Source organism: Desmodus rotundus, chromosome 5 (assembly GCF_022682495.2).
Source record: "Desmodus rotundus isolate HL8 chromosome 5, HLdesRot8A.1, whole genome shotgun sequence".
Classification (NCBI taxonomy): Eukaryota; Metazoa; Chordata; class Mammalia; order Chiroptera; family Phyllostomidae; genus Desmodus; species Desmodus rotundus.
Genome location: NC_071391.1, coordinates 38,339,005 through 38,354,763, shown reverse-complemented (window position 1 = coordinate 38,354,763; position 15,759 = coordinate 38,339,005). Strand labels below are relative to the sequence as shown.

Sequence of the window (15,759 nt, the reverse complement as noted above, 5' to 3'; positions counted from 1 at the left end):
TTGACAAATGTATATACCTATGTAGTCCACATGTCTGTCAAAACTTGTTTTTAGCCTTTTCTCTTTGGCTCCTGAGGGGTTGGTACTTTGGCACCTACAGAGGTGGAGGAGGAGGGTGGCCTCTGGGAGCAGGAGCCATGGGAACATTTGAAACTCACACCTGGGGACCTGAGTGAAAAAGCAAAGTCCAGTTGGGCTGAGATGCAGCTTTTCTCCCTTACTCAGTGCCTGGCACACACTAGGTGCTCCATAAGTATTTATTGGATGAATAAGTTAATGAAGCCTAGTAACTAGTGGGATGGACATTTTTCCTTCTGGTTATGTCTTGTCCTACATATAAGGCACTAAGTATAGTTCAGTCCTCTCTCAGATAGGTGACAAGGTGAGTCATCTTTCAGCACCAAGAAAGAGATAAAATAAGGAATTGGCCGAAGGTGAGGAGAGGAAGAATGGGGCAGGATTTGGAACACCCACTTTCTGGTCCAAGACCAAAGTCAAGCATAATGTCAAGAAGAGAAAAGCCAAGAATACAAAGAGCAAAGTGCAGATTCCAACGACACCTCCAGGAGCAGATGTCCCCAAGGGTAAACTGAAGTAACAGGAGGGAGAGGCACAGGGACTGGGACTGAAGCAAGATCCACCTGGAGTGACCCTTCTGCAGACTGGCATTTAGCGCGGTGCTTTCTCTCCAGATGCTGCCCCACTGCCACCCACCTCGCTCCTAATCCCAACCTTAGCTGTGGCCGTGGCATCACTCTGTGCCTAGATAACAGGTCTGGCGGCCGCCAACACAGTTTTTCCAACACTGAGATGGACCTTCCTGACCTGGACAAACTGATCAGCTCAGGGCTGTGTACTGTTAAAGCTACCCCATCCCTGTTAGAGTGACACAAATTGACACCCGAAAGCAGGAAAGCACAAATTCCTTTGCCAGGATGCCTGGGTTCAAACCCCAGCTCTGCCAACTGGTGACCATAAGCAGATTATATAATCTCTCTGTACCTCAGTCTCCTCTTCTGTAAAATGGAGGCTACAAATACTTCAGTGAAATTGTAAGAAATATATATATATTAGTCTGCCCCCAGTTCCTGCTAATATTTGGTCCTTGACCCTAGTTCCTGACACAGAGCTCCTAAAACCCTTGGAATTTCCTGCCTGATAAGAGCTTATTTTTTGGTCTAATGAGGTGGCTCTTGGTGGGCTCCTGTTGAGGGCTGGTTACCAGAGAGACCAAGCCATGATCAGACGTTGGAGCTTTCGGCCCTGATCCTTATCCTTCGGAGAGAGGAGAGGGGCTGGGAAATGAGTTGGTAATCAATCGTGCCTGTGTGGTGAAGCATCCAGCAAAACCACTAACGCATGGGGTTCAGAGAGCTTCCGGGCTGGTGGACACATTCACGTACTGGGAGGGTGACACACCCCAACGCCACAAGGACAGAAGGGGACTGCACTCGGGACCCTCTGTATCTCTGCACAGGCTGTTCATCTCTATCTTTTATCATATCCTCGATAATAAACTGGTGAGTATAAGTAAATGTCTCCCTGAGTTCTGTGAGCCATTCTAGCAAATTATTGAACCCAACGAGGGGGCCATGGGAACCCCAATGTATAGTCAGTTAGTCAAAAAACCAATGACAATGACAACCTGGGACTTGTGACTGACATCTAAATGGGGGCAATCTGGGGGAACTGAGCCACTGACCTGTGGGATATGATGCTAACTCCAGGTAGATAGTGTCAAAACTGAACTGAATTGTGGACACCCAGCTGGTGTCAGAGAAGTGGGTGGTGTAGGGGAAATAAACCACATATTTGGGGCCATAAGTATTGTCAGCATGAGAGTGAGGAAAGGCATTTTTCCTACACAAGGACCTATTCCAGAAGGTCACCGTGAAGAGTAAAGAGTTAACATAATGAAAGTGCCGAATGTGTCCCTGGCTATTGGCCAGTATAATCTGAAATAGGATGATAGTAAAGGATATTGAAAAGATGTTTCCAAAATGAGTTAAACAGAATAAGCCAAGCAATGACGTTGTTACAAGGCAGGGATGTTTTTACGGAAATAACAGAGAGGTACTGTTTTACCTATGCACATGCTTGTGTGGGGTGTTCCCCAGCACTCTCCAGTCTGGGGGTGTGTCTGGCATGGAGGCTGTGCACAGAGCCTCCGAGGATTTGTGCAAAGAGAAACTGCATCGTTAATGCCATCGAGGGAGGCCTGGTGGAGGAGTGCTCTATCTCTTATCAGAGGTACTCCATTCTTCCAGCTATAAAAAGGGGCTGACGAACATGGCCTTGCCCCACAGGGGGGACATGGAAGCTCCACAAACTAGACCTCTGTACAGAGGGAAAGCAGCTCAGGAGGAAACTGCAGACTCTGACCACCTGGAGTCCTCCAGACCTTTTCTCAGCGAACTCAGGGGTCTCAGCTGCCTCTGAAAATGCACTTCCTTCCAGGGGAACGTGCTTGCCAGGGAGCCCTGCCCTTCTGAGAAAGGCCACATGGCCTCTGTCCCCACCCCCCGCTGGCTTCCTGTTCCTCTCCCATGGAAGTAGAAACAAATGGACCACAGGGCACCTCTCTCCCTGAAGGGGAAGCTGTGACCTCAGACATTACTCTTACTCTTTCTACTCCTTGGCTTCCATGACTCTGAGTGGGAAGAGCACACCAGTTCCTTCGCTGCCTTCACTGCAGGTTGGTGTGGTCTAAACGGAAGGGCGTTCTCTATGGGTCAACCCCGTGTAATTACCCGTCGTTGTTATAGCCATGCTATAGTCTATAAGACCCACCCTTTCCTAGGCTTCCTTCTTATTTCCCCTTTAGTTTAGAAGAAACATGTATTGAGCTGGGTCTGTGTTTTGTGTCAGAGCTGGCTGCAAAATCCGCAGCTCATGTGCTGGCCAACGTCATGGCCAAGACCCCTGCAAGATTCCTGGGGTCCCAACTCCTTCTGAGGACCCTTTCCCCAGAGTCTCTCGGTTTTGCCCACATCAGACCTGCTTCTCTCCCAGTCCCTGGGGTGGTCTCTCTGCAGCACTCCCAGGTGGCTGAGATCCTGTGGCACCTAGTTGAAGTCGCCTTCAGGATATTCCCAGAATCCAACCCTATCTCAGCACCTGCCCCACAGCTGTCACAGTCCAAGCCACCCCCACCTCTCACCTAGCTTTCTGCAGGAACCTCCTAACTGGCCTCCCTGCCTCCTCCCTGGCCTCTTTTGTCTGTTCTCAATGCCACGGCCTTTGAAAATGACAACCAAAGCACACTATTAATCTGCTCAAGCTCTTCCCATGGACCCCCATGTTAGAGCACAGTAAAAGCCGCACACCTTGCAGCTGCCTACAAAGCCTTCCCTGCGGTGCTCAACTGCAGCTGTACTTTGGAATCACCTGAGAACTATAAACAATATGGATACGGAGTGTCACCTCTGGAAACTCTTATCTAATTGGTCAGGGTGTAGCGCGGCATCAGGATTATTTCAAAGCTCTGGATGAGTCAAATGTGCAGCCAAGATTGAGAACCACTGCCTTACTTGACCTGTTTCCTGTTGCCCTCTAACCTCATCTCCACCAACTGCCCTCTTGCTTGCTCTGTCCCAGCCACATGAGCGTCCTTCCTTTTCTTCAAACATGCTAAACACACTTCTACCTCAGGACCTTTGCACCTGCTGGTCTCTCTGCCTAGAAAGCTAAACCCCCAGGCATTCACATGCCTTGCTTCCTCATCTCTAGGTCTTTGTTCAAATGTCACCTTCTTGGTGAGGCCTTCTCTGACCACTTCATTAAAAATTCAACCCCTCCTCCTATTCCAGGCTGTCTCTATTTCTCTTTCCCACTTAGTGTTTCTCCACATCCTTTGCTGCCACCTAACGTGCAACACAGTAGACTTCTTTGTTTCGTTTATCACCTGTCTTCCCCCAACTAGAACGCAAGCACCATGAGGGCCAGGGATTCTGTCTGTTTCCTTCACTGCTCTGCCCCCGCGACTAGACGACGCTGGCACACGTAAGTGCTCAGTAACTACCCTTTAACTGAACACATACTCTTCTCTTCCCTTGTAGGTCCTCAGCTGCTTTCTCTTTCATCTCTTGAGCCCAGCCAGATTCTCCCTGGCCGGGAAAAAACATACTTAATTATACAGCACACAACAGGTGCTCAATTAGTGTCTACAGAACTCTCCTCCCCAAAGAACACCACCTCCAAACCCAGCAGCATGATCTTTTCCTGGAAACTCCAGGTATAAGCTTACTGTGGTTTGCAGCTTTAAGACAATTTTTAAAATAAGGAGAAGAGGGGAAAAGAAGGTGGAGGGGGGAGCTCACAAAAGTTAATGAGATTTTCTCAGTTGTGGTACGTGCCCACATTTTTAATAATTAGGAGTAATAAAAAATCTAACTGAACCTTAAAGGAACATCTTCTGTGACAAAGAGAGAAGTCAAGACAGACTTCTCTGTCAGGTGTAATGAGTTGTTAGCTCCGGAAGATGGATGCGCTTTAAAAAACTAATGTACAGAAAAAATATAATTGTTCAGAAAAATGCAACTAATTGGGTTAAAATGACTTATTAACAGAAATGCTAGACGATTCTAGTGCCCTTAAGGAGTAAATTAGGTTGTTAATCCTCTAAGTCTCAAATAGAAGAAAGCCTTCCCCTTGCTTGGCAGATGGAGAAACTGAGGCTGAAGAAGGTGAAGGGGGCGAGTGACTTGCCCAATGCTGGCTAAAGCAGGGAAGGGACCCAGGAGTCCAAATGCCCAGTCCTGGCTCTGTCCCTGGCACTGTGGTGACCCCCATCTCCCCACGGGCAGGTCAACAAGAGCCCAGCCACTGGCTCTGCTCACCCACTGGGTCTGAGGTCAGGCAGGGGCCGGTCGAGGGGCAGGCGGTCACTGAGATAGGCGTTGTAGCCGTAGTACTGGAACTGCTTCAGGGCCATGCGCCGGCCTTCAGGGCTGAGCTCCTGGCCCCAGTGTGCAAACAGAGAGGAATCTGTGAAGGGCTCAGCCTCGGCCTCCTCAGGCTTGGCGGGAGCCTCTGGAGAAAGAAGGGATAAGGAGACAATGGGTCAGAGTGTACCCCTGCATATGCCATGACAACCCCTTTCTCTTCTTCACCATCGCTTTGGGTAAAACCATCTTTGTCCCATCTTTGGGGGAAGGGGGAAAGAAGACTGGAATCTTTATGCTTCCTCAAACTCATCCATTCCTCCACCCAATAACCACTAGGCCCAAGGGATATAGAAATATACCCACCAGGGTCTTCAGAGAAGCTGAGAGATGTGTCCTGATGCCCTATGGCTTCCAGTCAGAAACCCCTCCTTTCTCAGTCTGCTCTCCTGCCAGAATGCTGGCCCCAACCCTATAAGGGGGTATCTGTTTTTCTTTTCCCAAATTGTACCCCCACTCCCTGCCAGTCCTGAGCCTGGCCCACACCCAGACCCCCTGGCTTGGGGTCTGCTCCCTTACCCAGTTCTTGCCAGCCCATGTCCTCCTCCACTGGCCCTGCTGTGAGTTGCCTGGCCCCACCACATGACGTTCACCTGGCTGCCAGGACCCCCAACCAGACTGCCTCCTGCTGTTTCCAGACCCTGCCCACCAGAAAAGGGAATCAGTGGCACAGGGGATGGCCAGTTGGGGCACTGCTCATTGGGCCCCTGGTACACTTTGTGGGGGCAGCCCCCACTGCAGGTCAAGAAGAGCTCATGGCTTCCCTGGAACTCTCTGAGAAAATAAGAGCAGAGTCTTTGGATTAACACGGCCACGGAGCCAAACAAATCCCTGCTCCACCAGTCACTGGCTACGTGACCACAAGCAAATGCTCAGCTTCTTTACCCCGCTGTTTCCCCACCTGTAATGCGGGAATAATAATACCCACTCATCTACCCTGAGATCTGTGAGGACTACATAAAATAATGTATATAAAGCACTTAGACCAGCATAGGTCTCAGAATAAGTGCATGAAACATGGCAATCAGGTTGCTATAGTAAGGGAAACTGGGCAGGTCATCTGAATCCCTCCTCTACAGCAGTAACAGGCAGGTCTTGCCAGGACTTAGGCCGAGGGGTCAGGACTTTGAAATTTGTTCCCAGGGATAGGTAGTCAAAGTAAACCATTTGAAGTCCGAAATCAGAGAAACTGGAGAGATGCCAAGTCCATTGGACAATGTCTTTTGTGCTTATAGGTGTGATATAAGTAAGATAGAGCCAGGAGAACAGAAAGAAGCAAGTTAGGAACAGGAGAGACAGGTTTGGGGCACTTGCCAATGTCCCCTCAGGTGTCCACATAGAGCCAGGAGGTGCAATGACACACCTATGCCAGGTAACTTAAAGGTACAGGCTGGAGATAGGCAGGGGTCTAGGGTTTTAGTGTCTTCAAGATTGGGTATACCATCTTGGTTACCAGTAGCCTTAAAGATATAGACGGAAACTCAGATACATTAAATGGATTAGGATGGATATATGAAGGAGAAAAATGCAAACCATGAGTGCATTTCTATCACAAAACAAACATTTTTAATAGTGTGGTGGCTGCTCAAAGCTCTATCCCAGGACTCAGGGCGCAGCTGCGCTCCCCTCCTAGACGTATTTGAAAGGAAATACAGAGCTCGCATGATCCTGGAGATCCTTTTTATCTTGAAAAAGATGCATAACTCATTCATTTGGAATGGGAGCAGTAAAAATCTGAACCAGTGAACCAACTGAATCATATAATATTGAAGAGAAGCGGTGTTTTACTGCTCTCACATACCGAAATTGCTATTACCAAGTAAAATGAGATCAGTTCATGAAAAAGTTATAATTCCTAATTAAGCCTGTGTTGCCTAATATTGCATTATGAACATATTGAAGTCCTGAGTTCTCCCACATGCTTCCACCTTTTCACTCAGTATGGGTACAAATGACAGCGAACTCGAAAGTGCTGAGCCTGGCACAAGACACTGGCACCGCAGCAGGAAGGGGGCACTCTCTGCTGAGCTCCTGCCCAGAGCAGAGCACTGTGCCTGCCGCTGTCCATGCCCCAGGTCACCCCTGTTGTGCTTGTGAGTGGGGACTCAGTGAGGGCAGGATGACGTATGTCTTGTTCCCTGAGGTGTCCTGGCTCCCGGCACAGTACGCAGCTCTTCCAAGAAACTCCATATATCATCTTAAAATAAATTAGTTAATATGTACCCCATAGTGGTCAGTTATTAGACAAGGTTAAATGACTAATCCAAGGTCACCCAGGTGTTGGGGGCACCAAAGAAAGGCCTGGCTTCCTCCAAATCCCACATTCTTTTCCTCTACTAAGTGAGGGGCAAATACGGTCCATGGGCCAAATCTGGCCCATCACCTATTAGGTAAATAAGGATTGGTTGGAACACAGTCTCAGAGCTAGAAGGGCAGAGTTAAGCAGGCACAACAGAGACCATCTGGCCCTTCAAGTGTGCTGTCTCCTCCTGCTCTACACCTTACATTTGACATCTCTTACATACAGAGGACTCGCTTCTGCTAACTCCATCTGTTTTTCTTTCCTTCCCAAAGGACTAGGTAAGAGCAGCAGCTAGCTATAGGGGCAGAATCCTGGAGTTTATACTCCAGCTCTACCATTTACCAGTTTAGTCTAGCTCGTCCTGCACCTCAATTTCCCCATCTATAATAATAGTAGTCCCTTCTTCATGGAACATTTGTGTGTATTCAAGAGATGGTTCATGCAAGGAGCTTAGCGTGGTGCCTGGCACATATTGTTAGCTCAATAAATGTTAGCTGCTAAGGACCCGTGAAGCCCCACAGCCCCACCTGGGTGCTTTTCCACCAGTGCCTCCTGAGTTCAGATGGGGAAGATGGCCCGCCCTGAGGTCCTGACTCTGGAAGATGCTGCTGCCATCCAGTTCCCAGATGAAGGGTCTCTGTGTCCAAAGACAAGTGGCCTACCTTGAACCCATCCTAGGCTGACTCCCTTCTCTCTCCAGTAAGAAAACACACCTACTTGGTCATCAGCAAAGGAGGACCACCTTTAACATGTTGAGGTGGTAAAGACGTCTCAGGGAAGTGCCTAGGCTGGGTCCTCTGCAGGGGCCTAGGGGCATCTGGATGCACGTGGTGATGGGTCAGACCCACGGACAGCACTCTCCTCCCAGGAGCGGATTCTGGCTGTGGCCCCCTTCTAGGGCTCAGACCTATATGGGCATGCCTGACTGAATGAGGGATGACTCCAGAGAAGCATATATCAAGGGGGCTGAGGGTTGCCCAAGGGAGAGCTCATTCAGGGCAGGCATCGATCAGGGCACAATGAACTCAGCCGGTAGCTGAGCCAGAGTTTGGAGGGTTCCTCGGTATAGAAGGAAGCCGCCATCCCAGCCCATTCTGCACTAGCTGAGTGCTGGGCTGGGTCCTAGGGAGAAACAGGCTGAGAGGGAAAACTGAATGGCCATTTCACCAGACGGCACCTGTGTAGCACAGAGGCAGGAGGCATCCCTCCGCCTGCCCTGACTTACCATGAGCCAAATGGTGTGGGCAGGAGGGGAACCCCCAGCAGGGCTATAGAGACCCACAGGCTGGGGGAGACACTACCATGCTGTACTCTATCTGTGAAGGACCCTCTGATTGCTGTCTGTCTCCCTTGGCATAAAAGACAGAGTCTCCACTAATGCTGACAAGGCCCTGGGTGATGGGGACCCCACAGACCCCAGAGCTCACCTCCTACCACAGCCCCCTTGGTGGATCTCACCTGAGTGCCTTTGGTGCTTCCCATTTCCCTCTACACCCTCGTGGTTAACTCCCCCCACTTCTTTACTCAAAAGTCACTTGCTGCCCTGACTAGTGTGGCTCAGAGGGCTGAGCATGTCCCACAGATCAAAGGGTCACTGATTGAATTCCCGGTCAGGGCACATGCCTAAGTTGTGGGTTTGGTCCCTGGTCCATGTGCATTCAAGAGGCAACCAATTGATGTTTCTCTCTCATGTCAATGTTTCTCTCCTCTCTTCCTCCCTCCAAAAATCTTTTTCTAAAAAAGTCACTTCCTGGGCCTGGCTGGGTAGCTCAGTTGGCTAGAGTGTTGTCCCAACATGCCAAGGTTGTGGGTTTGATCCCAGTCAGGGCATATACAAGAATCAACCAATAAATACATAAGTAAGCGAAAAAACAAATTGATATGTGTGTCTCTCTCTCTTCCTCTTCCTCTCTAGAATAAATTTTTTAAAAAGTCACTAGCTCTGCAAGGCCCTTCTTAAACAGTTAATCACCTCAGATAGTTCCACAGAATGTGATCACTGGTAGACAACCTCCACCCCTCATTGCGCATGACCTGTTTTCCAGAAAGTTCTGCCAGTGCTCACATAGGGCACCAGGGAAATGCCACAAGATGGTCTCACAGAGGTGTCCACCACCCCTGACATGCAGCACACTCATGAAAGCTGAGAATCACAGATACAGTGGAGACAGTGATTCACGGAGACAGGAGGGAAGTGGGGCAGAAAGGCAGCATGTGAAGCTTTGAGCAATTAATGCAACAGAAGCCGTAGCTCTGAGTGTCGTCCACAGGCTCATCAGCCAGGCATGAGAAGCACATCTGGAGACCCTGCCAAAGGTCTTCAGGCTCCTGGAGCCACTGCTGCAGAAAGCAGAAAAGATACCTGCTCTGGGGGGCTGCTTCAGTGAGCAGCCCACTTAGGGGCTCACCCAGCTGCTTTTGCTCCAGGGTCTTTGTGTTGCTGAGGCTGCACAATGGAGAAGAAGGGAAACAGGTTTGGGAGTAAAACAGACATTGTAACACTGCCTAGCCCTGTCCACTTCCAACTGCCTGTCCTCTCCAGGATCACACTTCTAGAGAACTCCATCTTTTGAAGCTGACCCATTTGCCAGCTCCTGCCATGCACTTTAGTGACAACTTTGAGGTGTTGGTGGCTTTGGAGGAGCTGCAGGAGAGTCTATAGCCCAGAGCTCTCCCTAACCAAGAAGCCAGCATCCACCTCTGGTCCTTGGAATTTAAGATGAATCCTAAAATGCAATAATAGAAGGGGTGACATCGTACGGTAGCTGCTGGAGGTCAAAGTGGTTTGGGCGTCCCACTTCAGTTGGGCAGGGGACTGGTCAAGCCCAGCCAAGGGTACAGACAGAACCAACTGGGACACAGCTCACATCCCTGAGTCCCCCCTAGCCCACTGCCCAAGCTGGACCATATGCTGATTGGAGTGGCAGCTCTGCTTCTAGTCCCTCAGTTTGGGTACCTCCAGGGATACTTTCCCCGGAAAGAGGTAGAACCTTCTAGTTTCTTGTGGGTGTACTCGTTTGCTGTGTGTCCCTCTTTCAGGCACAGGAGACAGCTAAGAAGCCTTCAGGGGTGGTTAGAAGGGGGCCTAGCTTCTGCCCTGCAGCCAGTCTTATAGCCACTGCTATTTCTGTTTCTGCCCGCAGGCCATGCTCACAGCTGAAGCTGTGGGTGTTTGAGGATGAGATCCAGAACCCAGGGATGCGCAGGCAGGGAGGAGTAGGGACAGGTAGGTCTGTGTCTGCAGACACCGGGGCCATGTGTCTAAAGTTCACCTGAGGAACAGGCACAGGTGGTCTTGTGTCCTGAACACCAGTGTTGTGGGGACCCCTTCTCTCCCCACTCCTGCATGTGCTATTCACTCTCTCTGGACAAGTCCCGCAGCCCCTCCAGGCCTCCATGTTCTTCACTTGTGAAATGGGAGCACACGGCAGGCTGCGATGGGGAGTGGCAGTGATGTCAGCTCTGGGAAGATGAAGGCTAAGCATTAAATAATGGAGTGAGCATTGCTGAATATCCCTGATAAAACTCCGTAAAGGATATTTTATTTTCTTGCACTCGTTTTATTTTTTACAAAACAGTTTTATTCGGGTATAATTTACATACCACAAAATTTATTTTTTCCAAATGTACAATTCAATGATTTTTACAAAACTTTCTTCCACTCTTGAGGTGCCTTGTTGCATATTTTATTTTGGGTTAAAAAGGAAGGGGCTCATTGAATGCTTGGAAATGTACATTTCTCTTGTCACTTTCAGTAAACTCCTGCCTGCTGGCTACCTGCTAATGTGAAGTCACCATTATCTCCACTAAACAGGCTGATGCTTGCGCCTCCCTTGATCCAGAAGCTCAGGCTGCATGTGTAGAGGATCAAAGCTCATTCTTCGGAGCCGGGCTGATGAGGCAGGATTCACACACCCACACAGGGAGGGATTTCACAACCAAACTGCAGTCTGGCCTGGCTGCCTGCATTCTGCCCCCTGCTTCTGCTATGTGTCTCCCCTTCCTCCTCTTGCAACACCTGACCCAGGGGGCAAAGCCCTGCCACTGTGCCTAGTGCCAGTCATAGCAAGGAACTGACAGCAGGCTGGCCTGGGAAGCGAAGGCCTCAGCCATCCCTCACCTCCAACACTGGCAAACCCCCTACTCCCTGGGCATCCATTTCTCTTTTGTAAGATGGAGCCAGTGTTTGGGTTTTATTTGGGAGAAAAAGGAGAATTTTAGCATCACTGACATCATCGTGGTATCTTTCTTATATCCAGCAAAGCAAGACATTATGGCTCCACTTGTAGTTGGGCTCCCAAGGGGAAAGTTTCATATTTTTACCGCCCACCCCCTGCTTGATGAGCTAAAAGCCGTAATAATAAGGAAACAAACACTCTGCTGTGTTGGGGGTCTCCCCATCCCCTACTTCTGGAGGTATATTAGAACATTAGCTGAAGGTCTTTTGCCAGCAGCCCCCACAGTTACACTTTCTCTTCCAGGGATCCTCAGAATTGTTAAGAGAAAGAAGTGGAATCTGACAGGGTAGGGCCTGGAGCTAATTGGAAGGAAGGAGCCCTGACAGTCTCCCGTCTGACGCCATTAAAACCCCCTGAACACTGACTTTACTCATCAGGGCAGAGGCGATTCCCGGAGAGCCTCCTCCGGCACCTGGAGAGCGTCTGGGGGAAGAAGAGAGGCTTCTCCGAATGCCCTGTTACAAGGCAGGGCCAGGGCCTGCACTGCGAAGGCAGGCTGCTGCAGGGGCTCTGCTCTGGCATCAGCTCTGTCCTTGACCAGCTCTGTGTGACCTTCAGTGAGCTCATGAACCTCTCTGAATCTCAGCCTAGCCATCTGTTCGGTGGAGACTAGAATATCTACCTCCAGCTCATTGCAAAGAGTAAGTGAGGGGGTGGATTCCAGTAAAGCTCTCAGCAAACTATCACACTCTTGATAAGTGGATTAGTTTCCTGTTCCTGCTCTGATACATAACCACAAATTTAGTGGCTTAAGACAATACAAATCTATCCTCTTGTAGTTTTGGAGCTCAGGAGTCTGACAGGGTCTCCATGATTAATCAAGGTGTTGGTAGGGCTGTGTTCTTTTCTGGATATTCTAGAGGACAATCCATTTCCTTGGATTCTAGAACCCTTGAATTCTCTTTTCCAGCTTTTAGAGGGCACCTGCATTCCATGGTCAATGCCAAAACAGTGAGCTGAGTCCTTTCCACAGGGTACCACTCAGATCTGCCCTCCTGATACCTTCTTCTACTTTTAAAGATCCTGTGATAACTGTGGATCTACCTGGATAACCCAGGGCAATCTCCTTATTGTCAGCTGATTAACAACCTTAATTCCCCATTGTCATGTAAGATAACATAGTCCTAGGTTCCAGAGATAAAGATGTGCACATCCTTAGTGGGCCATTATTCTGCCTACCCCAGTAAAACTTCCATCATTGTGCGTTTTGCCATCCATAAAAAGGAGATTCTGATACTTGGCCCTCAGGGTTGTAGTGAGGCAAAGGAACTAGAGAGTTCTGGTTTGTTGAGAGCCAACCACGCTCCTGCATGGCTCTCAACACGGCTGCACTGTCATCCCTGGCTCTGCCCTGAGACGGAACAGGCAGTTACACCCAGTACAAGCAGGGCAGGGCTGCGGGCCAGGTTCTCCAAACAAGCAGGTGCACATGAAGCCAGCAGGTGGCCATGAGCTGTTGAGGGGGCTCATACTTGACCTTGAGGCCGCATTGGCCCTGCCTCCCTCATATGCCAAGCTAATAAACAACAAAGGAGAGCCTCAGACAGTGCTAGGCAGATACTGTGGCCGTCACGCTCCTGCCTCTGTTTCTTCCCCACTCACTCTGATTGAACTGCCGTCCCACTTTTCAACTGGCTCCTGACCTCTCTCCCTGCCTCCTGCTGCTGTGCTTTGGACTGGGGCCAGCATTTGGCTACCCCAAACTCTGCTTTCAAACCCCCCTAAAGCTGTCGTTCTAATGTTTTGGGAGGGTTCCCATCTATGAGTCTGATGAAAACTGTGACCACTCACCAGAAAAATGCACAGTGGCACATGCACAGAACCATCTGCTTCCAAATTCACAAAAGTCATGAGTGGCAGTAGGATATAGAGCAGGGCTGCACGCCTTTTCCTGTAAGGGACCAGTTGTGAATAGTTTTGGCTTTGCTGGTCACGTGGTCTCAGTTACAACTAGTCAACTCTGCCTTTGTATTGAGAAAGTAGCCATAGACAATACAGCAGTCCCTTCTTATCTCTGGGGGCTGTGTTGCAGGACCCCCAGTGGATGCCTGAAACCCCAGATAGTACCAAACTCTATATATACTATGTTTTATATATATACACACACACACACACACACTCGTGATAGTTTAATTTATTGGGCACAGTAAGAGATTAGCAACGATAACTAATAATAAAATAGAACACATATAACACCACACTGTAATAAAAATTGTGTGGATGGCTCTGGGGCCACTATTAAGTAAAATAAGGATGACCTGAACACAAGCACTGTGATACCGTGACGATGGATCTGAAAACCCAGGAAGCTGGTGCCTACAGCGTGGATAACACTGGACAAAGGGATAGAGTCATGTCCTGGGTGGGAGAGAGCTGCAGGAAATAAGATTTCATTGCTACCCAGAATGGCATGCAATTTAAAACTTATGAATTGTTCATTTCTGAAATATTTCATTTAATATTTTCAGACCTCGGTTGACCACGGGTAACTAAACCTATGGGAAGTGAAACCAAGGATGAGGGGAGACCACGGTCCATGAGTGAGTAGGTGTGGCTTCATTCCTAGAAAACTATCTCGACAGCAGGCAGCAAGTCAGACCTGGTTTGCAGACGGCGTTTTGTGCTGCTCTGTTGATGATGACAGTCCCTGCCTGAGATGGTCGTAGTGAGGAATAAAGGAGTGAGTCTGTGTCAAGCTCCCAGAGCAGAGCCTGACACCTAGTTACGCCTGAGAGTGTTAGCTAGGATCTGCCTGCCGGCCACGGGCCTCTGCCTCCAGGACGCTGGCTTTGAAGCACCTCTTTGCCTTGTTCCACTGAGGACCCGCTCTGAGCCCCTGGTATTGGCCTCATAAGACACAACCTTAGCCCACCTAGCTTGGAACAAGGGAGGATGAATTCAGCCCCAGCTGGGCAGAACAAGAGGCAGTTATGATTCCGGATGTCCAAGTCACTGAGAATAAAACCCTGGGCAAGGCCAGGGACAGAAGAATCGGGCCCCACACCCTGGTTGGAGCTGGCAAGGGTTAGGGAAGGCAGCCCTAACCAGGTGGGCTAGGATTCAGGAAGGGTGGCAAGTCCTAACAAGGAACAGAGAATAAGTCGGGGATCTAGGGCAAACCACAGCCATTTCTATCTGGGCTGACACAGCAGGCGAGGAACAGGAATTCTTCTGACTCTGGGAGCCAAGTCCATACACTGCATGACAGCCTCTCACAGCCAAATCCCACACCCACTCCTGTGCTGGGATGGGACCACCCTGTCCTCCCCTGCCTGCACAGGGTGGGCTCGGGGCATGGGTGTGGCTCAGGGCTGAGACTAACGGGCAGGTAGGGGTAGCCAGAGCTCAGTGTGCACACACACTCGTGGAAATGGACTTGGACTGGGAATTACGCAGAATGAAAACCACTATTAAAAGTCCAGGTTTTTATGCTCCAAGCCAACCAATATAAAGAACATGTGAAAAACTCATTTTAAGGAGTGACAAATGTCCATATCTTAGGAATCAGGATTTATAGGCGCCATTATGTGCTACTTTAAAACAGCCCTTTAAACCTACAATTCTGCCTAGGAGATATAATGAAGTCTGGAGCACATACCATCATTTTTCTTCCCTGAGAGGTGACAGCGTGGAGCTGAGCACCTGGACTTCTAAATATACACCTCACTGTTCACACATAAAACACAGTGTTTCTACACATCAATTTCTTGGAGTGAACTAGCTGGCCAACACTGTTGATGTTAAAATGACACACTTCTCCTGGCACATGGGAACAGCTGGGCTCAGCTGGGAGAAAGGAAAGAGGCCCTTTGCTGTAGGACAGCCTGTGGCCAGGCCAACTTCAGATGCCAGCCTGCAGGAGCCTGCACCTCCTAGGCACTGGGATGGGCTGCACAAGAGCCCTTGCTTCGGGAAACCTGCAGCCTGAAGCTGGGAAGAGTATGCGTACCTTTCCTGTGTATTACTCTTCCCTTTTCTCTCCAGTGTCTCAGGAAAGCATGCTGGTTTCCAATGTCTTTCTTCTGGTCTTAAAGGAGCAGCCATGTACTGTATTTCAGTAGTTCCCAGACGTTGGCAAGCATCAGATGGAACCAGTGGGGTTGTAAATCTACAGACCATCGCTGGACTCCACCCCTGAGCTCTGATTTTGCAAATCTGGAGTGTGGCCTAACAATATGCATTTCTAACAAACTCCCAAGGAGTGCTGAGACTGCTGCTTGGGCCCCTCTCTGAGAACCGAGTTGAAGAGGTGACAGAACCACGGGCCTCCTCTAGG

At 49.5% G+C, this 15,759-nt stretch overlaps 1 protein-coding gene across 4 annotated transcripts in view; it reads right to left on the bottom strand.

Moving 5' to 3' along the window:
* GALNT18 (polypeptide N-acetylgalactosaminyltransferase 18) overlaps positions 1 to 15,759 on the bottom strand; it is a 325,400-nt gene that overhangs the window by 161,320 nt on the left and 148,321 nt on the right. For all 4 annotated transcript variants that reach the window (XM_024558783.3, XM_045194103.3, XM_045194102.3 and 1 more), the window contains exon 2: positions 4,839 to 5,031. In XM_024558783.3, coding sequence (XP_024414551.2) covers positions 4,839 to 5,031 — 193 coding nt within the window. The remainder of the gene's footprint in view (positions 1 to 4,838; positions 5,032 to 15,759) is intronic.